At 41.9% G+C, this 24,886-nt stretch overlaps 1 protein-coding gene and 2 pseudogenes across 5 annotated transcripts in view; 2 read left to right on the top strand and 1 right to left on the bottom strand.

Annotated features, from left to right (window-relative positions):
- Positions 1-252: 252 nt before the first annotated feature.
- The window catches only part of GINS3 (GINS complex subunit 3), a 69,362-nt gene continuing 44,728 nt past the window's right edge, over positions 253-24,886 (bottom strand). Inside the window, exons 4-7 of one of the 5 annotated variants that reach the window (XM_077983778.1) lie at positions 18,715-18,798; positions 10,659-11,211; positions 3,071-3,304; positions 253-1,885 (exon numbers count right to left, since the gene is read on the bottom strand). In XM_077983778.1, the coding sequence (XP_077839904.1) occupies positions 1,655-1,885; positions 3,071-3,304; positions 10,659-10,844 (651 nt within the window). In that variant the 5' untranslated portion in view covers positions 10,845-11,211; positions 18,715-18,798 and the 3' untranslated portion in view covers positions 253-1,654. 5 annotated transcript variants of the gene reach the window in all.
- Positions 18,779-18,878, top strand: LOC114674574 (U6 spliceosomal RNA; annotated as a pseudogene).
- Positions 24,749-24,847, top strand: LOC114674570 (U6 spliceosomal RNA; annotated as a pseudogene).

Raw genomic sequence — 24,886 nt, 5'->3', positions numbered from 1 at the left:
AATTTCTTTTTTTTAGGAAGTAGGAAAAAACGGCAGCAGACTTAGGGTTGACTTTAAATATAAAGCTATGTGTGAAAAGAATGATGCCAAAAGTTAAATAATATGCTTTTCTCGCTCTATGAATGGTTTCTGGGGCCCTGGCTATATATAAATGCTGCGGTAGTAATAGAAATCTCATCTTCCTAGGACACAGCACCCTCCTACAGAGAATGTACCTCCTATTTATGTGTACCACACAAGCAAAAGAGCATCTGCTAAAACATGGATTTATTTGTGCATTACTGTCAAATATGATCAAAGACAAAATTCTGATAGCTTTGATGATTATCTGTAGTACTAGTGACAGAAAGAGTACTTGTACAGAACATATTCATGTACAAAGTCCATCATTTATTACTAAAATCAAATTATAAAAACATCAATTCCATCTTAAAATAGGCATTTTAAAAGCATTGCTGTGGTTCTAAGTTTGCATCAAGACAATCTAAGTTTGCATCTACACAATCTGGATACCCAAATCCCTCTATAATTTCCAATGACAAAGACAATTTTTTGCTAGTTGTGGAGTGTCAGAGGGGAAGCAGTGAAGCCCTGCGAACGGTCTAATGGGCCCAGGTAATGCTGTTTCTTTCTCAACTTGAGGTTGCATCCTTGATCTTCAGGAAAAGAGATTTGTGCTTGCTTAACCAGGTTCCAGTAAATGGTCCGGGATCTTCTATGCAGTAAGGTTGCAACATTTACTGAAGAGGAAAGAAAAGCACAAGGGAGCCTTCTTGCTCTCTTACACTTGCAATGTTAGGTTTCGAAAACAGGGCCCTTCACAGTCAGCAACCAAGTCCTGACTTCTGGATGTAATGCAGGCTGGTTAACACCCCTTAATAACTACTTTGCAATTCCAAATGACTCCCTGACAGCTTTTCTAGACAGGGAGTGGAAGAAGTGTGCGGGTGCTCTTGGGCTCTCTGAGGCAAAAATAAGCTGTTTAACCATTTCCCTTCCGGGCTGACTGCTGAGTTACGCAGATTCCAGTTCATTAAGCCCTGAGTATAGAGTATGAGGCCAATATCTTTTCTTTAGTAAAAGCCATGCTATTCGTCTGCCTTTCTCTTTTCCTCCTTTATCTGGGCGACTGTTTTTGGAAACTGGGGTAACTCCCTGCAGGCAGGCAGCAGGAGCTATTTAGTCAGGCCAGCATGGTGGGGTACATGAGGAAGATGAGGCAAATAAGATCGAGAGAACATTTTGTGACCAGGCGAAGATGACCCAGTTTGTACCTGTGCTTTGTGGCCAGTGAAACTGTACATCTGGAGCTGTCCAAACTCCCAGATACAAGGAAGCCCAGTCTCAACTCTACTGTGATATATTATATGGCAGTGATTCTTATTTAGGAAGGACTTTGATTTTTCCTTGGCCGTGGGTTTTTGGGTTAAAGGGCCTGGCTGTGGGTCAGCAGGGTGGGACAGTCCTGGAAGACTCACAGAGCCAGGGACACCCACATCCTCCAGCATGTCCAGTTCCCTATAATTCCCTATGGCCACAGGGAATAAGCCACGAAATGGGACAAGATTCTGGTTCTGTACAAGGTCAGCCAGCTCCGATCAAGGACACATGGAGGGATACGTCTACAAGGAGCCATTGTGTGTTCTTCCAGCCTTCAGTCTTCCATATCAGTGAATTTTCTCTTTTTGTAATTCTGAACGAGGTTGGAAGCTGTGATCTGAGAAGCCTGCCCCTTCTCCCAACACTGAAAGTCATTCAGTCCTTTCTGCCCTGTTTGAAATAAGCCCCTCTCCATCTCGTCTAGCCTGGCTACCAGGGCTGAAGTGTCTTCGTTGTAAGCATTCTGTGAGGAGTCCATGATGCGGCGAAAACGTCCAATAAAAGTCTGGAAAACAAGGGAGGATGAGAAGTCAGGGTTGACCTCACACCCCACAAAGTCATATCCATTTTTATCTCAGAACATTTAAATGGCATGAAAAGAAAGAATGATGTGTAGGACTCAGAAGGAGGTCTGAATTCCCTCTAGCACCCAAGTAAGTTATTGCACATTGCCAAGCCTCGATTTCCTCATCTGTGAAGTGGATTGTTATGAAAATCCAGTAAGTTGTTAAGAAAACCAATGAATACATGTAAAGCACCTAGCAAATGGGTAGCACACAGCAAGCTTCCTGAGAAACTTTTGTCATTATTAGCATTGTCATTATTAGCATTGTCATTAGTCATTAGTAGCAAATGCTTCTGTCCCAAGAGACAGAAATGATGGTTTCTTCTAACAGTAACAGAATAAAAAATAATTATGAAAAATTAAAATAAGGTTATACCATAAAGGATGGGAACAGATGTATAACATTGTTTTATCCTGGAAAAGCAATAACAATATAAGTTATTGTTTATTACACGGTGTTACATACTTTTACCACAACTCTATAATTTTGGCACTATTATCATCTCCATCAATTCTTACAGGTGAATTGATGTCCAGAGAGGTCAAGTAGCTTGACCAAGTCATATTGCTGGTTCATGGCAGGGCCAAGCCCTAACCCCAGAACAAAGGAAGGAAACAAATAACCCAGTAACTCTTGTATTTCCAACAGGAACCCTCAGACCAGGCCTGGAACTGTGTATCTAAGTACCTGTCATCTGTAATGCACCATCACCCTTTTTTTGTCTTTTTTCTTTTTAATAGAGATGGGATCTCACTATATTGCCCAGGTTGGTCTTGAACTCCTGGGCTCAGTGATCCTCCCGCCTTGGCCTCCCAAAGTGCTGGGATTACAGGCGTGAGCCACCACACCTGGCCATCATCACCCTTTTCTCATTTCCTAGAGTTCCTGCTGGCCTCAACTTGTAGCAAGCAAATATGAGTAGTAGCAGACAAGTCATATTAAAACAAAGTGTGTGTGTATGTGTATATCTATAATATATAATGGGAAGACAGTGTAACTGTAGGCTGACCTGGAATAATAACAAACTAAATTTACAAATCATACACTGTCCTGGGTAAAAGTAGTATCTGGGGCTGGCTCCTGAGACAGGTGCAGCACCAAAGGTTTTCACACCCATTACTTGCCTGCAGCAGAGACTGGGAAATGTCTGCATTCTCGGGACTGTCAAAATGCAGGAGTTGGGAGCCAAACCCGTAGAAATGGGGCCCCATTTTGTGGAGGTCCACCACATTGGCATCCGCACTGAACACCGTCCTCCAGCCCTCCTGGTAGATCTTGGGGAGTTCCACAGAAAGGATCCGTCGCTTGTTGTCGAAAAGTCCTTTTGCCAGCCACAAGGGGAGTTCAAGCTTGGAACCCTGCAGCATGCATGAATGTAGATTTTAAAAACAGACAAATAACATAGGAAATGTGTGTGACGGAAAGGAAATACACATCACCTGAGCAATACTGCCTTTTCTCTCTGGGGGAGTGGCCGTCAAGCACAGAAGACCTGGTTGTGACTTGAAGCAATGAAGTGCGTGGTTATGTGATGATGGAATGGAGAGAGAAAATGGACTTACACAACAAAAACACGGTGGAGAACAAAAATGTAGGATAAGAGAGAGTCTTCTAACTAACACAAATAAAAACTGTCCAATTGTAGACACTTCAGAACTACAGTAAACATTTCCTTTTTCTTTGAATATTCAATATTTATTCTAAATATCCACTTGCCGAGTGCCTGCTATGTGCTAAGCACCCTATTGGGTGCTAGGGGTCAGAAAGAAGTATAGGATCAACCTGAGCTGGGGTGGCAGCCCCTTCCCATCCCACATCACAGCTTCAGAGATGACAGAACACATGTCTCTAGTTTTTAAAGCCTCAACAGAATTAGAAAACAAGATGAGGTGGTCATGACAGACCAGAAATTAAGAGTCATAAATCTCCAAAAAATCAAAGGCAAACAACTGGATTGAGTGAAGCAGTAAAAGCCAAACACTCTCACAAGAGAGAACTGTTGCAAAAAGATGGGAACAGCTTTGTGGGAGTGGAAGCAGAGCTTTTGGCAAACTGCACAGGACTAGACAGACCAACATTGAGTTCAAGGCTGCCAGCATCACCAGGACATAAGGGCCTAAGATCTGAGAAAGAAGTGACGGATGTAAGCCCTCTATTTGACACCGAATAGCAGAGAAATTAGGCGCCGACTTTAAGATAAATTTAAAAATCAAATGGAAATTCCAGAACTGAAAAATATAATAATTGAACCTAAGAAGTCAATAGATTAAATCAAATTTAACATGTTTACTGGACTGGATATGGATGAAGAGAGGACTGTAAATGGGAGAAAAGGTCAAGAGAAAATATTCAGACTAAAGCATCTAGAGAAAAAACAGAGAAGAGCCTAAGAGATGTATGAAATAAGGTATAGAAGAAAGAAAAACTTCAACATGCATGTATTTTAATGGGGAGGAGGGATAGACTGACGCAAAATAAACGTCTGAAGAGATAATAGCTATACATTATTCAAAATTAAAAAAAGATATCAAACCACAGATTCAAGGAACATTATGAATAACAAGTATTAATAGAATAAATACTAATAAAATCACAACTAGGCATATATTACCTGAATTGTGAGACCAAAGACAGAGAAAATCTTAAAAAGAGCTGTAGATGGGAGTGAGGAATACATTGCCTTTAAAGAAGGAACATTAAGAGTTAAAGCCAACTTCTTAGCCGGGCGCGGTGGCTCATGCCTGTAATCCCAACACTTTGGGAGGCCGAGGCAGGCAAGTCACCTGAGCTCAGGAGTTCATGCCTGACCAACATGGTGAAACCCTGTTTCTACTAAAAATACAAAAATTAGCCAGGCATAGTGGTGGGCGCCTGTAATCTTAGCTACTTGGGAGGCTGAGGCAGGAGGCTCACTTGAACCTGGGAGGTGGAGGTTGCAGTGAGCCGAGATCATACCATTCCACTCCAGCCTGGGCGACAGAGACTCCATCTCAAAAAAAAGAAAAAAAGCCAACTTCTTAACGGAAGCTATGGAAGCCACAAAACAATGGAAATGGATTTTTTTAATGTGCTAAAAGAAAATAACTGCGAGTGTAAAATCTTATACCCAGTGAAAATATTCTTTAAAAGTAAAGGTGAAATAAAGGCATTTCCATAGAGAAAGTATGCAGAAAAGAGTTAATACAGTAGGCCTGAGACTGCTATCTTAGCAAGGCCTGCTTGTAAGGTTGGCCCTTGGTTGGTATCTGGGAACTTGGATTTCAGAAGAGGGATTCTCACCCGTCCCAGAACCAATGAGAGTGTGCCTAAACTGTTTGTGGAAACAATGTGATTCATGTTGAACAACTGCTTTGCCTCTGGAAGTCTGAATTTTGGTCTGTGCTGGACAGAAAGTGCCACATGAACAGCCTCCAATAAAACCCTGGGGACTGAGTCTGTAACAAGCTTCCCTGGTAGACAGTATTTCACACATTTTATCAGAATTCAAATTACTGGAGAATTTAAGTGTGTCCTGTGTGACTCCACTAGGAAGGACTCTTGGAAGCTTGTGCCTGGTCTCCTCCAGACTTTACTCCATGCAACCTTTCCCTCTGCTGATTTTGCTTTATATCCTTTTGATGTAATAAATCTTAACCATGAGTGTGACTATATGCTGAGTCCTTTGAGTCTCCTTAGTGAATCATGAAATCTGGGTTGGTTCTGGGGATCTGTGACACTGACAGAAACTGAGAATTATCACCAGAAGATCCAGAGTAAGGGAATTCTGAAGAGAGAATGAAAATGATTCCAGAAAGAACTATGGAAATGCAAAAAGAAAAAAAGAGTAATGAAAAGAATATGTAAGTGGATATATAATATTAATGTTTTATAGGGTTTTCAATGAGTCAAATTAGAATACATCATGATTAACACAAGTGACAAAATGGGTTTAAGTGTTCTAAGATTCTAGTCATTTCTGTGAAGTGGTGAAAGTAGTAACTTATATAACATTCTTTTTAGTCAAAAATGATTGTGTAATATATTTAAGGTAGCCACTAAAATAAAAGAAGAATAAATAACTAAATAAACTAATAAAAAGGTAAATGAATAGCAAAATAAATTTGATTAATGCAAAAGAAGTCAAGAAAGGATAGAAAAAGAAAGCTAAAACAGATGGGACATAAGAAAAAAGTAGGAAGGTAAAAATGAACGCAAATATGTCAATATTAAATTAAATGTAAATGGATTAAATATACTAATTAAAAATCAGCACACTGAATAAAAAACACAACCCATCTACATGCTGCTTAAAAAGAGACATACCTTAAATATGAAGACACAGAAAAATTAAAAATAGGATGAAAAAATGTCATGTAAACACTAATCAAAAGACAGGAACATTACTAGAGATAAAGAGGGACATGTGACAACAATAAAAGGGTCATTATATCTACTAGAAAATTAATATTTGTCTAAATTAACAGAAGTAAAAGGATAAACAGACAAATCCATAATCATAGTGAGAGACTTTTAACATTTTTTTAATAAATTTTTTTTTTTTTTTAAGAGATGGGGTCTTGTTCTGTCACCTAGGCTGGAGTGCAATGGTCTTCTAGGCTCAAATAATCCTCCTGCCTCAGTCTCCTGAGTAGGTGGGACTATAGGCATGTGCCACCACACTCAGCTAATTTTTCAATTTTTCCTAGAGAGAGGGTCCTGCTATGTTGCCTAGGCTGATCTCAAACTCCTGGCCTCAAGTGATCCTCCCACCTCCACCTCCCAAAGTGCTAGGGTTACAGGCAGGAGCCACTGTGCCTGGTCCACATGTTTTTCAGCATAAAAAAAAAAATAGAAAAAAAAATCACAAGGATAGAGAATATCTCAACAAAACAATTAACAAATGAGCTAATTCACACATACAGATTATTTATTGGACACCATGACTTCACACAGACATCTTTTCAAGTCCACACAGAATGTTTAAATTGGTCTTATGCTTTGCCATAGAGCAAGTCTTAGCAACTTTCAAAAGACTGAAATCATGCAGACTATGTTTTCTGGCCACAGTGGAATCAAGCTAGAAATAAAAACAAAAATGGTAAATGACCAAATCTCAAAATGTTTGAAATTAAGCACTAGTCTTCTAAATACCTATGGGTCAAAAAAGAAATCACAATAGAAATTAAACAGTTTTTAAAAATTTTTATTTATTTTTTTGAGATATTATCTTGCTCCGTCACCTAGGCTGGGATGCAGTGGTGTGATCATGGCTCACTGCAGTACTGACCCTCCAAGGCTTAACTGGTCCTCTTGCCTCAGCCTCCTGAGTAGCTGGGACCACAGGTGTGTGCTACCATGCCTGGCTTTTTTTATTTTTATTTTTTGTAGAGATGGGGACTCACTATGTTGCCCAGGCTGGTCTCGAACTCCTGGGCTCAAGTGATCCTCCCGCCTCCACCTCCCAGTGTTGGGTTTATAGGTGTGAGCCACCGTGCCTGGCCTAAAAAGTATTTTTAGTTCATTGATAATGAAAATATAACACATCAAAACTTATGAAATGCAATTAAAGTTGTACTTAAAAGAAATGTATCGCTATGAATGTATAAAAGAAGATTGAAAAATTAATGACCTAAGTTTCCATCTCAAAATGTGGGGGTGTGTGGGGGAGGAAATAATAGAAAATTAAACCCAAATAAAGTAGACAGAAAGAACTAATTAAGAACTTAATGACCTAAAATAAAGTACAAAAGAGAAAACTAACAGAGTCCTAAGTTAGTTCTTTTAAAAGAATAAAAACATTGATAGACTCCTGGCAAGGGTAATCAAGAAAAGGAGAACACAACTTATTGATATTAAAAATAAAAATAAGGGCACCACTATAATCTTACTGACATTAAAAAGATAGTAAAGGGAATTCTGAACATTGTACTGATACCATTGAAAATTTAGACCAAAAAAAAAGAAAAAGATACAAAAATTAGCTGGGCGGCCGGGAGTGGTGGCTCAAGCCTGTAATCCCAGCACTTTGGGAGGCCGAGATGGGCGGATCACGAGGTCAGGAGATGGAGACCATCCTGGCTAACACGGTGAAACCCTGTATCTACTAAAAAATACAAAAAACTACCCAGCTACTCGGGAGGCTGAGGCAGGAGAATGGCATAAACCTGGGAGGCGGAGCTTGCAGTGAGCTGAGATCTGGTCACTGCACTCCAGCCTGGGTGATAGAGTGAGACTCCGTCTCAAAAAAAAAAAAAATTAGCTGGGCACAGTGGCATGCGCCTGCAATCCCAGCCACATAGGTGGCTGAGGTGTGACGATCACTTGAGCCTGGGAGGTCAAGGCTGCAGTGAACCATGTCACACCACTGCACTCCAGCCTGGGCAACAGAGCAAGACCCTGTCTCAAAAAAAAAAAAGTAAAATGGTCAAATTTTTAGTTAAAAACCAATATACCAAAATGAACACAAGAAGAAATAAAGTCTGAATAATCCTATAAACGAAATTAAATGTCATACAAACCTTCCTACACAAATCTCCCATGCAGAAGGATTCTAAAGTATTAATGGAGACACTCTGCACTCAAAGAAGTGGAACATGACTCCCTCCTCCTTCAGTGAGTGATAATGACTTCCGTCCAAAGAGTACAGTATGAAAACGTGGAGCAACCTCATGAACATTACCTCTGCCAAGGTTCAAATGAACAGTAAAAAGTCCTGTTGATAGTAGGCACCCTTAACATGTGATGAAAATGGCACTTTGCCTGCCTCTGTGGTCTTCCTCCCTAAAGCTGATAACCAAGTCTAATCCTGAGAAAAAAGAATAAAAACAAAAACAAAGGAGGCTGGGCGAGGTGGCTAACACCTGTAATCCCAGCACTTTGGGAGGCTGAGGTGGGTGGATCACTTGAAGTCAGGAGTTCCAGACCAGCTTGGGCAACCTGGTGAAACCCTGGCTCTACTAAAAATACAAAAATTAGCTGGGTGTGATGGTGGGCACCTGTAATCCCAGCTACTTGGGAGGCTGAGGCAGGAGAATCGCTTGAACCCAGGAGGTGGAAGAGGCTGCAGTGAGCTGAGATTATGCCACTGTACTCCAGCCTGGATGACAGGGCAACTCTGTCAAAAAAACAAAAAACTAAAAACAAAAACAAAACTACCCCCAAAACCAAAGATTTCCAATTGAGGAACATTTTACAAAATACCTGACCACCACTCCACAAAACCGTCAAGGTCATTAGAACAAGGAGGTCTGATTAACTGTCAGGAGGCTAAGGAAACATGTCTACTAAATGCAATGTGGTATCCTAGGTGGAATCCTGAAACAGAAAAAGGACATTAACTAAAAACTAAGGAAATATGAATAAAGTATGGGCAGCATAGAGCCATGTTTACCAGTGTGTATGGGAACGAAATCCTCATTTGCTAGGATACAAAGTCAACAGATAATGTCTACATCCAAAAAACAACAACAACAACAAAAAACAACCCAACAAGGTAAGTTTAAGAATATTATTTAGAAATACGGAGATGAATCTTAAGACACCACTAAAAAAGGTACATGAGCCCTGTGGACTTGGAAGGGGAAGTGGGAAAAGCAAGGCAGGGCCTGTTATTTTTTCTTATAAATCTTTTGGTACTATTTGACTCGAGATGGAGTCTCGCTCTGTAGCCAGGCTGGAGTGCAGTGGCACAATTTCAGCTCACTGAAAACTCCGCCTCCTGGGTTCAAGCAATTCTCCTGCCTCAGCCTCCGAGTAGCTGGGACTACAGGCGCACGCCACCACAGTCAGCTAAGTTTTGTATTTTTAGTAGAGATGGGGTTTCACCACGTTGGCCAGCATGGTCTTGATCTCTTGACCTCGTGATCCGCCAGCCTCGGCCTCCCAAAGTGCTGGGATTAAAGGAGTGAGCCACCGCGCCCGGCCTATTTGACTTTTAAAACGTTGGTTATGTATTACTTTGATAAAAATTAACTTGAAACAAACAGACCAAACAAAAAACATTGTTCTAAACAAAACAGGTGAAACAGGAAATCCAACATAATCATTACAAGCCCTGTTCCTGGGACAGTTTTATATTTGAAGCCATACAACCTTTGGTTCCGAATCCCAGCTCACCACTAACTGAAGCTCCTGGCCAAGTCAGCTCACCACTAACTGAAGCTCCTGGCCAAGTGACCCAACGTTTCTGGCTGTTCAATTAAAGGGAAAAGCTTACTCCCCACACCCATCCATGCTGGCACTAAGTAAGCCCTCAGTAAGTGGGTGCTGATCCTGTCATCATCATGCAGGCATGAATCTAGCAACTTGGGGTTCCCACTTATCACATGCTCTTACAGAGCCCAAAGCTGTTTTAAGGCAAACATAATCAGAACTCTAATTCTGAAGTGTTCAGCTGGAGCCAATCTTCAAGCATTCAACACACGTTGCAGGGGGTAGGGGGAAGACACTAACGAATTTGGACAGTTTCAAAAATGAAATCAATGTTGGAGGCGCTTGGCGACCTATGATAAGTGTAGTTTCACCACAGATGGCGAATAACAAGTCTGGAGACCACCCTGAGCGCGACGAGACCCCCGCGGAGTTCCCAGGAAGAAGTCGTTAGCGCCTTCGGCCCTGGCTCCACGAAAACTACAAATCCCAGGGGGCAGCGCGCCCCGACGCGGCGTCCCAGGGCCGCGAGGCCCGCCGGGAGCTGAAGTCTTTCCGGGCGGGACCCCGCACCCAAAGGCTCACCTGTGGGACGGCGTTGTCAGTCTCGGCGCCTGCGCTCCGCTCCAGGAAGAAAGCGCCTAGGCGAGGCATGGCGGTCTCCGTGCGCACCGGCAGCTTCTCGTGGGACATCAGGATGTCGTCCAAAGAAAGAAAGTTCTCTTCAGGCCCCAGGGCACCCGACTCCACTCGGAAATAAGCCTCCGACATGGCGGCCACTTGAGCTTCTCCGCTTCCACTCGCGTGATTCGGAGGAGCCTCAGGGAGTTAGGGGTGTAGAAGACGGGGAGGCGGACACTGGGCAGGATGGTTGGGGTCAGGAAAGTGGATTGAAACTCGTTTCCCGCGCCCGGGGACGCGTCAGACAGGAGCAGTCGATTCGGGCGGTACCGCCCAGGCAGAAGCAATCGACCAAGTCTGCAGATTTAGAGCAGTGGGACACAGCAGGGGAGCGGTAGGTGGGGGCGCCGGAAGTTCTCTTCCCTCCGCTAGTTGCCCAGTAGGGGAACATTACGAAGAAGCTGGAACGCTCGTTGAGCTCCTGGACCCATTTGTACTGGACTGTGTTCATGTGATCCTTAAATATTTATATGAAGTTAAAAACACTTTGCAACACTTTTAGGGGTTTAAAATAAAGGCATCTTGTGCCCGTCGCTCCAGGCCTAAGTCCAGCTCTTTCCTACAGTTTTTTTTCACTATGCAACTCTGTTAATCTTGGTATTTGAAAGAAATGTTAGACAAAAACTTCCAGCACTATCCCCAGCGAGTTATTATAGTCTAGATAATGAACTAGTGTGTTGTATTTGGTTAGTATTTTGGTGGAGGTTGGACGGGGTGGGTATATCTAGTGGAGCACTAGACTGCACATTTGCAAAGGTTGTGAGTGTACTTCAGGGTGTCCTAGCTCATCATCAACTGACAATCTCTTTTTATGGCTCTGAATTTAAATCCCTAAAAATGGAAATCCGATTGGTCCAGTTTATCGATTGGTCCAGGCAGGCCACATGGCCACAGATCGCCAGCCACCCTATAGATGGGGGTGCCTGTGTTGGGTGCGATCACTATCCAGTGACCAGGGGAAGGACCATGGTCGCATAGTATCAAGTTTGATGGCTGTCCTCAGCCAGGGCTATGGGTGGTAGCAGATTGTTGAGAGATGCGCTACAGAACTTACTTCGTCTAGAAGAGCATTTCTGCGGCTACTGGAGTCGGGAGTAAAGGGTGTGTGGGAAGGGGGGTGTGTATTAATTGTGGATTTTAGTTTCTGTTTTCTGTATTTTATGATGCGTTGACATCTTGGGGCCTTGGGGACCTGGGGAAGAATTGCCCCTCCAGAGTTAGCTAATTCCTAGAGATAGCAAACAACTTGCTTGTGAACACCCCTTTCATATACAAACCAACCAACCCAAGCCTATATCCCCACACCACCTTTATCCATCTCACACACCAATATTTTCCCTGCCCCAAGTCACTGTAATAAATCACCCCATGGCCAAGTACCAGACAACTAAAATTCACCCCTATATCCCAGATCTCGCCAACATTATTCAAACTATTCCATCCTAAGCTTGCTCAGACTTCCTTTCCCTGCCTCGCCCATTGCTTCCCATGGCAATAAAGGCTCTGGGCTTTCTCCTTGCTCCCTCTACTTCCTCATTGACCCTAATACTTTCTCGTGTGGTCATAGGCACAGCCCCTTCTCTTGAGAACTATAATAAAACTTTCTTTCTTTTTTATTATTTTTTAATAATAAAACTTTAAAAGGCATTGGCCACTAATTCATTGATTGTCATCACCCAGTCACCTTTATAAATGAAATTCAGAGGACAATGAAAACAAGGTAGAGTGGGGTGGAAAGGCATGGCCAAACTGGAAAGTCTTGGTACCATTCTAAGGAGTTAGGCCATTCCATAGAAAATGGGAGGAAAATGCAAGGTTTGGGGGCAAATAATAACATAAATCCGAGCTTCAGGAAGAGAATTCCAGCAGTAGATAGAGAGAGGTTAGATGCTTGGAAGCTGTTCAGTGGGCAGTATTTGGCAACCAATTGGATACAGGAAGTGAAGTATAGAGAGTAGTCAGAGATTCAGGTTTTGAACCTGGTTGACCAGGTGGATGGACATGTCATGAATAGATACACAGAACACAGGAACAGGGGCAGTTGGAGGGAAAGGATGAGTTCAGTTTGGGACACATGGTGTCCAGGAGCTACTAGACAGGAAGGTCTGCAGCCCAATGGAGAAAGCAGCCTAGAAGCTTTAGAGAGGAGGCGCATTGAGAGGCAGTTATATGAAGGTTTTTTCCTTTTTCATATTTTAAATGTTTGGTTTGTGATACAGTCCAATGTAAAAATAAACACAATCTGCAGTGATAATTAAAATTTCTCTGATGACATGGATATATGGTACTGGATGTAGTTTGAGATAGAAATATAATTTGGCTAATTGAAGGCAATGTTATTTACTGCCAAGGACAGTAAGCTATTTTTTTATGCTGATATAATTAAGATAGATGCATACTGATTTATTGATGCCAAAGAAAGGCATTATCTTTGTACAAAGACTAGAATACTGGCTCCAAACTCAAATACCACTATTATTTTAATAATAAAGTAATAGGCCAATGTTTAACATAAAATCAGATTGCCTTATTTGTCTTATTTAATGTCATCATGAAACTATTATTGTGTATATATTGTTACTCTATTTAAACTGTCCTTTTCCTGAACTAATAAACAAGTGAATAAATCAGAAAAAGGTGAAATTAATGAATATTTGAGCTTATGATGCTGAACTGCATCAATTCATTTGACAAAAGTGGCATGTGGCTTTCAAGCACAGATATGTGTTAATAGCTTAAATCCTAAGAGCCAGTAGTATTTCTGTTCTCTGAGAAAGCTGATACTGATAATATTCAGAGTATATTTGGTATATTTACAATATACAAAATATCAGTATTCTGAAAAGTATCTGCTGGATCCTTGAAAATAGAGTTTTTTTTTTTTTTTCATTATAATCCTTTCAAGATTTCAGAATCATAGAACTGCAGTGTTTTACAACTTAGAACAAGTGTTTTGGTGAACAGGGCAGGGGCCACTTTAGCTTTTATGACTTGCCCTTAAAAGTCATAGCCTCCAAAGAACACACAGGCTTTAGATGAGCAAAACCTCAAGCAGCTTTTGCATCTGTTCTTTTGAATACCAGTGCTTTCTAAATTTCTTTCTTGAGTGAGGAGGTTGTGGTGCCAGTGACAGAATGCAAATCTGGGGGTGGGGGGAAAAAGGAGAAACATGAAAAACTGTACACATGGTTCATTGAAAGAAAACGAAAGAAAAAAGAAATGTATTGGGCACCATCCTTCCAGTTACCTGCTCAGGCCAAAATTTTGGGATTTTTCTTGATCTCCTCTCCTAACCCTTACACTTTGTAGTGGCCCGTCAGCTAACTGGCCTATCAGCAAATGTTGACTTAACATTCATATTTCTAGAATCTGATCATTTCTTATCATTCTGGTTTAAGTCACCATCACCTCTTTCTTGGATTTTTGCATTAGCTCTCTAGTCTCCTTGCTTCTGCCCATGACCTCCCTGTTGTTCCTTAAGCATCCCAGATACATTTGGTCCTCAGTGCTTTGCATTGTCTGTTCCACTACCTGAATTGTGTTTCTCTAGGATTTTCACATGGCTTGTCCCTTTCAGTTCTTCACTCAAAAGTCACTGTCGCGATGAGGTCTTCCCTGGCCACTCTATCTAAAATTTTAACTATTTAACAACAGTTTTAACTCACACACTTGATATCCCCTGCTGTGGTTTGACAGTATGCCCCAAAATTCATGCGTTGGAAATGTAATCCCCGAAACAACGATGTTGGGATGTGAGGCCTAATTGGAAGTGTTTACATCATGAGGGTTCTACCCTCAAGAATGGATTAATGCCATTATAAAAAGGGGTTGGGGGAGTGGGTTCTCTACACATGCCATGTGAGAACACAGAATTTGTCCCCCTGTTGGCCCTTCTGACTTCCACCATGTGAGGACAGCAAGAAGGCCCTCATCAGATGCTGGTGCCTTGATCTTGGACTTCACAGCCTCCAGAATTATGAGAGAATAAATTTCTGTTATTTAGAAATTACCCAGTCTCAGCTATTACAGCAGCACAGAATGGACTGACACCCCCCTTTCCCTTCAGCACTGATCAGTCTCTAACTATATATTTTACTTATCTTGTTTATTTTACTTTATTATTTTTCTTTTGAGAAGGAGTTTTGCTCTTGTTGCCCAGGCTGGAGTGCAACGGCACAATCTCTGCTCACTGCAACCTCCACCTCCCAGGTTCAAGTGATTCTCCTGCCTCAGCCTCCTGAGCAGCTGGGATTACAGGCATCTGCCACCACACCCAGCTAACTTTCGTATTTTTAGTAGAGACGGGGTTTCACATCTTGGCCAGGCTGGTCTTGAACTCCTGACCTCAAATGATCTGCCCGCCGAGGCCTCTCAAAGTGTTGGCACTACAGGCATGAGTCACCTTGCCCGGCCATTTATCTAGTTTATTGTCTGTCACCCCTACTAGAACATTAATTCCATGAGGGTGGGGATATTTTTTAGTTTCTTTTTCAGTGCTATATCACTGCTGCCTAGTGTGTATTGGGCACTTTGTAAATATTTATTGAGCGATTTAATGTCTCTTTATTTAGAGCAGTAATACTAAATTTTCTTTAAAACATCAAGTAAAAGTTTTAAGTAAATAATAGTACAGATGATATGTAGATATTACAGTGGTTACAAAATGTAGCAGTAAAACACTGAAAATACTAAGTTAAAGTGGTTAAAAAATAAATTGCCGGGCCGGGCGCGGTGGCTCATGCCTGTAATTCCAGCACTTTGGGAGGCCGAGGCGGGAGGATCATGAGGTCAGGAGTTCGAGATCAGCCTGGCCAGCCTGGTGAAACCCCATCTCTACTGAAAACACAAAAACTTAGCCAGGCATGGTGGTACACACCTGTAGTCCCAGCTACTTGGGAGGCTGAGGCAGGAGAATTGCTAGAACCTGGCAGGTGGAGGTTGCAGTGAGCCGAGATTGTGCCACTGCACTCCAGCCTGGTGGATAGAGGGAGACTCTGTCTCAAAAAAAAAAAAAAAAAAATTGTTTGCCAAGGTACATGCTAGTCACAATATAATTCTGTAGATCCATGAGCTTAAGTCATTAATATCATGATGAAAGTTCATTGATTGGGCTCCAGTAATGTAGATTTTGTTGAGTTTTGGTAGAACTGTACTGAATTTTACCTTTATATCAACTGTAAAAAAGGAATGCTTAAGCAAATACAATTTTAAATGGCCTAGTTCCCTACTTATGAAGCATTTCTAGCAGCCGTTTCTAGTCAATTGCTGTGTTACTTCAGGAAGCCAACAGGCCTGAGTAGGGTCCAATTTTTACCACTTCAATTGGCTTTGTAACCGTGGGTGAGTTACCTCTCAGAAGCTTCTGTATCTGTAAAATGGAGATAATGATAGTAGTTCACAGAGTTGTGGTGCGGGTCGGACAAATAAGCTAAAACCCAGTTGGCCCTCAAACAATGAGAAGGTCAGGGCACTGACCCCTACGCAGTCAAAAATCTACATATAACATTTTAAATTTAAAAAATTATTTTTGAAATTTTTATTGAGGTGGGATCTTGCTATGTTGCCCAGGTTGGTCTCGAACTCCTGGTCTCAAGCAGTCCTCCTACCTCAGCCTCCCAAAGTGCTGGGATTATAGGTGTGAGCCACTGGCTTACATATAACTTTTGACTTCCTAAAAACTTAGCTACTACTAGTCTGCTGTTGACCAGAAGCCTTATTGATAACAGTTCATAACAGATATTTTATGTTATATGTATTATATACAGAAGCCTTATTGAACAGTTAACAGATATTTTGCGTATTATATGTATTATATACTGTATTCTTATAATAAAGTAAGCCAAATAAAAGAAAATGTTAAGAAAACCATAAGGAAGAGAAAATACATTTACTATTCATTGAGTGGAAGTGAGTCATGATAAAGGCCTTCATCCTTGTCATCTTCATGTTGTGCAGACTGAGGAGGAGGAGGAAGAGGAAGGGCTGGTCTTGCTATCTCAGGGGTAGCCAAGGTGGAAGAAGTGGAGGGCTTGCAAGGGGAGGTAGGAGAGTCAGACACACACAGTATACATTTTTTTTTTTTTAATTTTGAGATGGAGTCTCGCTCTGTTGTGCAGGCTGGAGTGCAGTGACATGACCTCGGCTCACTGTAACCTTCGCCTTCTGGGTTCAAGTGATTCTCTGGCCTCAGCCTCCTGGGTAGCTGGGATTACAGGCACAGGCCACCACGCCTGGCTAGTTTTTGTATTTTTAGTAGAGATGAGGTTTTGCCATTTTGGTAAGGCTGGTCTCGAACTCCTAACCCTGTAGTCCGCCCACCTTGGCCTCCCAAAATGTTGGGATTACAGGTGTGAGCCACCATGCCCAGCCCATGGTATAACTTTTACTGAAAAAAGCATCATGTATAAGTGGGGACTCATGCAGTTCAAACCAACCCATGTTATTCAAGGGTCAGCTGTATACAAAGCACTGAGCTCAGGGCCTAGCCCACAATAAGAGCTCAATAAATGTCTTTCTTATCATCATTATTCATGTTTGTTTAGTGCTGCGTCCTCAGCACCTCAGAGAATACCTGGGACATAGCAAGCACTCCATGAACATTTGTCAAATGGCTGTCGTTATTGATGATCATCTGTTAAATAGCTGTCATTATTGATGATCATCCTTGGTCTAGGCTTGGCTACACTTGTCTCCCCTTCAGTTCCAGTTACCAAATATATTTGAAGGTGATAAAGTATTGTTCTCCAACTTTTTCCTGCAAAAAATCAGGTAGAATTTATCTCCTACGAGATCAAATTATTACAGTTATTTGTGTTTTGGAATTACAGTACCATGTTTGAAATCTTACTATGTAAGATTAATAGATCTGAATCATTGGAGTTCATTTTTACATAATTTAGATGTTCTTTTGGTTGAGCTATTTCTTGAGCACTGCTCCAAAACGCCTTCCATGAGATCAAAATAAATTGATGGGCATGATGCGACCTTGTGTGTGGGTAGCACCAATTTTAGATTCTTCCCACAGTCTTCAGCAGCACTAACAGAAATTGTTAACCCGTCTTATATATTGAGAGATATTGCATGTGCGTGTATGTGTGTGTGTGTGTGTGTCCCTCTTAACTTGCAAAGAAGAAGCTATTGCATCATTATAAGAGAGGTACCTGTTAATTCAACTTCATCAGGCAGGGCTGGTTTCTCCGAGGCCTCTCTCCTTGCATGCAGATGGCTGTCATCTCACTATGTGCTCACATGGCTATTCCTCTCTGTGCATGCATCCTTGGAGTCTTTCTCTTATAAGACACCAGTCATACTGGATTGGAGCTCCACCCTTAGGATCTCATTTAACCTTAATTACCATTTTGAAGCACTCTGTCTCCAAATTTAGTCACATTAAAGGTTAGGGCTTCAAACTGCAAGTGTTGAGGGGACACAAAACACAGTCCATAACAATCTGGTCTCTATCTTCATGTTCTGAAACTTTTTTAAAGTTTATTTTTGAATTTTTAATTGATAAATAATAATGATATATACACACACACACATATACACATATACATATATATGTATAGTACAATGTGATGACTTGATACATGTGATATTCCTTCATCATTGCCCTGAGATATAGTTTCCCAAGAGTAAAGGTTGGCTAGAGACATCTGACTGAACACAAGCCCACACACTATCTCCCTACTTCCTGCCTCAAATCTCCTTACGCAGTACATTCTGTCTCTCAGTGGGCATTTGATATGTACATATGAAACCCACAAAAACAGGAACACAATAAAGAGGGCCACCAGAAGACCGGAAGGATACAGGAATTCCTGGAGGATAGAAAGCAGACAGGATCCGACTGACAGCAAACCTGGAGCAAAGACGAACACAGCTTAACCAAAGGTAGGCAAATGACTACCAAGGAAGTGGGAGCTAGTTTAGGGATATTCCCGGCTTAGTCAACAGATACCTGGAGCAGGAGCAGGTGCTGGCACAAGAGATGGAAGAGCTGTATTCACAAGAGTCAGGTCAGGACTTGATTCCGTGGTACAAACTAAAATGGGAAGGATACCATGATGATTAGAACAGCCCCTGTACTAGAATGACATGAATTGTGAGGCATTTTGCATTTTTCGTAGTACCACCCCACAAATCTCATGCAAATCACAAAGATCACAAAGATGAAAATGTACATTTTTACAATGGAGAGATCTGGGGTCACCACTCTATGAAAATGATGAGACCTAACCTGTTAATACAGGATGACCTGACATGATGTACCTATAGATATCATGCAGTGTGTATACTGAATCACCTATGAATTATTTGTGCCTAAATATTTAACCTGAATCCAATTAAGCATCAAAACCTAATTTTACATGGAATATGAAGGTAAGGGAGGGGGATTTGAGAAGTTCAATGTCACCAAGAGGAAACAAGCAGACAAAAGCAGATTGTGGAGTATTTTTATAAGGACAATGCTTGTAAAATATTATCTCAGGGAATATGTCTCTAAGACCCTTGTTAATGACCTCAGAAAGATGTAGGATGGTGCTTTGTGCTCTCTTAGTTACACAAAGAGCTAAGAATCTAAAGGGCATGCCTCCTAGCACCTCTCAGCTAGACAGCAATGCTTCGAGGACTCCTGAGGGTGTAGTTGCATAGCAGATTCACAGGGAGCCCAAGAAGGGCAGACCTCAAAGAGCCTGGCCTGATGTCACATTGGGATGAGACTTTGGCGTAGTCTTGGAAAGCAGTGCCTGTTTTGCATGTGAGAGAGAAGCAAATTATTTGTGGCCAGAGGGCAGACCATGGCAGTTTTAAAAACAGGCCGGATATGGTGGCTCATGCCTAATAATCCTAGCACTTTGTGAGGCAGAGGTGGGAGGATTGCTTGAGCCCTGGAGTTCGAGACCAGCCTGGGCAACATGGTGAGATCCTGCCTCTACAAAAAATCCAAAAATTAGCCGGGCATGGTGGTGTGTGTGCCTGTAGTCCCAGCTACTTGGGAGGCTGAGGTGGGAGGATCGCCTGACCCCAGAAGGTTGAGGTTGCAGTGAGCTGTGATTGTGCCATTGTGTTCCAGCCTGGGTGACAGAAAAACAACAACAAAAAACCCAAAAATCAAAAATATAGCTGCAAATTCTCTGAATCTGGGTGGGCTTTGTCACAGAGCATAATGGGAGCCACAGCAGAGCCTGATGGAAGTGACATTGTGTGACTCCCGATACTGGATCATAAAAGGTAATGCGGCTCCTGTCCTCTTCCCCAAAACACTCCTCCTCAGAGCCAGGAGTCAGGATGTAAGGAAACTGACCCCTCTGAGTCCATGCTAGTCAGGGAGGCAACATGGACATGCTCTGGTGGGCAGTCCCAGCTAATCACAGCCTTCCTGCCATCCCAACCAAGGTCTCAGACATGAGTGTGCAGAAGCCATCTTGGAGTCTCCAGACCATATCCATATGACAAGTGGATACCACCAAGTGACCTTGTCAATGTCATGCGAAAAAGAGGAATTGCTTGACTGGGCTCTGCCTGAATTCACAATTGACAAAATTGTAAAATACAATAAAATAATCGTTTGAGGCCAGTGAAGTTTTGGAGTGTTTTTTTCCTTAAATCTTTATATAGACTTGGCTGGGCATGGTGGCTCACGCCTGTAATCCCAGCACTTTGGGAGGCCGAGGTGGGCGGATCATGAAGTCAGGAGATTGAGACCATCCTGGCTAACATGGTGAAACCCCGTCTCTACTAAACATATAAAACATTAGCTGGGCATGGTGGCGGGTGCCTGTAGTCCCAGCTACTTGGGAGGCTGAGGCAGGAGAATGGCGTGAACCCAGGAGGCAGAGCTTGCAGTGAGCCGAGATTGCACCACTGCACTCCAACCTGGGTGACAGAGCGAGACTCCATCTCAAAAAAACAAAAAACAAAAAATCTTTATATAGACTTCTAGAACAGAATTTGGCTCTCCAAAATCTCAATGTCATGGATGAGGGATGGGGAAAATGGGGTGGGGGTGTCTGTTTAAAGTGCTATAACAATCAAATGCAAGGATTTGGCCTTGATTGGCTTCTAGTTCAAAAAAGTAGATTACGGGTACTTTGCGGACAACGGAGGAGACTTGCACACAGACCATTACACAATATTTTTAGGAAATTGTTAATTGCGTATTAGTCTGTTTTTGCACTGCCATTAAGAACTTCCCTGATACTGGATAATTTATAAAGGAAAGAGATTTAATTGACTCACAGTTCTGCATGGCTGAGGAGGCCTCAGGAAACTTACAATCATGGCAGAAGGGGAAGCAGTCACCTTCTTAACTAGGCGGCAGGAGGGAGAAGAGAGAAGAAAAAACTGCCACTTTTCAAACCATCAAATCTTGTGAGAACTCACTCACTATCATGAGAACAGCATGGGGAAACCAGTCCATGATCCAATCACCTCCCTCCTTCAACATGTGGGGATTACAATTCATGATGAAATTTGGGTGGGGACATAGAGCCAAACCATATCATCGTGTTAGATATGATCACAGTTTTTTCATTATATAGAAAAATGTCTATTTGTAGGAGATACCGGTATATAGGTCAAGTGTCATTATGATTGCAACTTACTTTACAATAGATCAGCAAAACAATTATATACACATACACATACACGAAGCAAATATAGCAAAAAGCTAACTACTGTCTGAATCTAGGTACTAGGTACTAAGTATATGCATATTCATTATGCCAGCCTTTCAACTTTTCTGTGGGTGAAGATTTTCATAATAAAAAGCTGAGAAAAAAAGATCAGAGAAAATTAACTTATGAAAATGTTTCCAATTTCAGTAGTCATGAAGACAATGTAAATTAAAACCCAAATGCAATACCACCCACCAGAATGGCTAAAATGAAAAGGACGGAAAAGCGTTGGCAAGGCTGTGAATCAAGTGGAACCTCCTCACAGAAGTGTAAAATGGTCCAGCCACTGTGGAAAACTGTTGGCTGTGGCTACTAAAGCCAACATATGTAAACACATTGCATCATTATTATAGAGGTAACTTGTTAATCCAAGTTTTCTTTTTCTGTGTTTTCAATCCCACAGGCCCAGGGATCAACATCAAGCAAACATGTGGGGTTGTGCAAGTTCAGGACAAAGCATCTCTCCTTTCAAACCAGTCCCTCTTTTTGCTTTGCATTTCCTGGTTAATGGCACCACCATCTACCCAACGACCTGTGTCTTCATGAGACTGATGCGCTGCCTACTGTACTAAAGTGGCAATTAACCTGTATCTTTATATGGCAAGTAATATAAAAATCCAATTTGAACTGGCTTAAAGAATAAAGGGGTTTCTAGGCTTTATAACACGAGAGTCAAGGACTTCATGGTTGGTTGATCCAATAGCCCAAGGATACCACTGGGGATCTATTCTTGCTTTGGTCTGCTACGGTCAGCTCTAGTCTATGGCCCATTTTCCTGGGGCCTGGAGTCACAAGATGGTTTTCAAATAAGTCAGGTCTATCCACCTCCCTGTTCTTGTCAAGTGGGAAAGGGCACTTCAGTCCCGGTATTCCAATCAAGAGTTCTGGCATTCACTGATTGGCAGGTTTAGATCACACTGTCACTCTTGAACCAAAAACTACAGTGAGAGCCATGGAATGTGCTAATTAATGTAAGTCAGTCCAGGCCCACCTCTAAAGCCAAGATAGAGTTCAGTTTCTCCAAAGCACATGGGCTGTACAACAAGAGAGATTGGGAGATCGTGTTGAGTGACAATCTGGAAGCTCTTAGGAAGAAGGAAGCTGGGTAGAAAACAAATAAATGTTCATTGCAGTTACTACCTGCAATGAACAAATAAATGTTCATTTCAATTACTAGATGCAATTCAGGAGCCTGGGAAGAATTTGGTATTTCTTACTTTCTTACCTCCCCACATCCAACCAGTCAACAAATTCTGCTGACTTTACCTTCTTGTTATTATATTATTGACCCAGCTGCCTTTGTTCAAGCCATCATCATTTCTCACCCATACGCTTAAAATGCCTCCTAGTTGGTGTCCTTGCCTCTACTGTCTCCTTACTCTGGAGTTCCTTTGGACTACTCCAATAGTGATCTTCCTGCTCCCAAGTTCTGATCCCATTACTCCCCTGCTTATGACCCAAATGGCTTCCCACTGGTTACAGAATAAATTCTAAAGCCTGGATAAGTCACTTCCTGGAGGTCATGTCTTTCATGTTATGTGTATTAGTCTGCTAGAGTCACAACAACGTATCACAGATTGAGTGGTTTAATAACAGAAATTAGTTTTCTCACAGTTCTGGAGGCTGGAAGCCCAATATAAAGGTGTCCACAGGGTTAATTTCTGGTGAGGCCTCTCACCTTGGCTTGCAGATGGCCACCTTCTAGCTCTGTCCTCACATGGCCTTTCCTCTGTGCACACTCATTCATGGTGTCTCTTTCTCTTCTTATAAGACACCAGTCACGTTGGATTAGGGCTCCACCCTTATGATGTCATTTAACCTTAATTACCTTTTTAAGGATGCTGTCTCCAAATATAGTCATTGGGAATGAGGGCTTCAAACTATGAATTTGGGGAAAACGTAATACAATCCACAATAACCTGGTTTCTATCTTTATCCTCTGATATTTATTTTTTTATTTAATTTAAATTAAATTAAATTAAATTTTTTTTTTTTAGACGGAGTCTCACTCCATCACCAAGGCTGGAGTGCAGTGGTGCAATCTCTGCTCACTGCAACCTCCGCCTCCCAGGTTCAAGCAATTCTCCTGCCTCAGCCTCCCAAGTAGCTGGGACTACAGGTGCATGTCACCACGTCCAGCTAATTTTTTTTTTTTTTTGTATTTTTAGTAGAGACAGGGTTTCACCATGTTGGCCGGGCTGGTCTTGAACTCCTGACCTCAAATGATTCACCCACCATGGCCTCCCAAAGTGCTGGGATTACAGGCATGAGCCACCACACCTGGCCCTTTTTAAAATTTTTAATTGACAAATAATAATGATATATATTTAGGAGATACAATGTAATGATTTGATACATATGACACTTCCTCATTTCTGCCCTGGGATATAGTTTCCCAAGAGCAAAGGTTGTCCAGAGATGTCTGACTGAACACAGCACACACACTACCTCCCTACTTCCTGCCTCAAATCTCCTTACACAACACATTCTGTCTCTCTGTATTTCCTACGTACACATGAAACCCATAAAAACACATGAACACAATAAAGAGGGCCACCAGAAGACCAGAAGAATACAGGAATTTCTGGAGGATAGAAAGCAGGTGAAATCTGAATGACAACAAATCTGGAGAAAAGACGAACACGGCTTAACCAAAGGTAGCAAAAATGACCACCAAGGAAGTGAGAGCAATTTAGGGATATTCTAAGCCTAAGTCAACAGACATCTGGAGCAGGAGCAGGTGCTGGCACAAGAGATGGAAGAGCTGTATTTGAAGCTGTCCTCACAGGGTTAACAAGAATTCTGGGCAGAAATATAGTTATAATTAAGCAGTAGTCAGGCTGCAATTTGACCCACTTCCTTGTAACCAAAATTCATGTAGCACTAGATATTGACCATTTGTATCCCCATTGTTTCTATAGATGGGATTTCTGATGTTAGAATCATAATGGTTTTGTGTAAGAACGGCTTAAGCCAATCCTTAATTCTAGCGGAGTAGCTGATGTCAACCATTTTAAAGATCCCACAGAGGAACCAAATCAATGTACAGATATAGTTTCTTTATCTCCCTATCCCATGACGTCACCCTGGACTTGTTGACCAATCAACCGTCTTCACACTTTGGCCCATTCCAAAACCCTTAACATCCCTAGCCCCAGACTCCTCAGGGAGACAGATTTGGGATTTTCTCCTGTCTTATTATTTGGCGGCCTTATGATTAAACCTCTTTCTCTGCTGCCTTAGCATATTGACTTGCCACATGCATCAGGCAAAGAACCAATTACAGTTACAAATTCGTGAGAGCCAGGGCAGGACGTGCTTCCATAGCACAGACTAAAATTGGAAGTATGTCAAGATGATTAACATGGTCCCCGCACAAGGATGACATGAATTTTTGCAGCATTTCATATTTTTCCTAGTATCACCCCACAAATTCCATGAAAATTACAAGGA

Source organism: Macaca mulatta, chromosome 20 (assembly GCF_049350105.2).
Source record: "Macaca mulatta isolate MMU2019108-1 chromosome 20, T2T-MMU8v2.0, whole genome shotgun sequence".
Classification (NCBI taxonomy): Eukaryota; Metazoa; Chordata; class Mammalia; order Primates; family Cercopithecidae; genus Macaca; species Macaca mulatta.
Note: the sequence above shows the minus strand (reverse complement) of the source record. Positions and strands in the feature narration are given on the sequence as shown.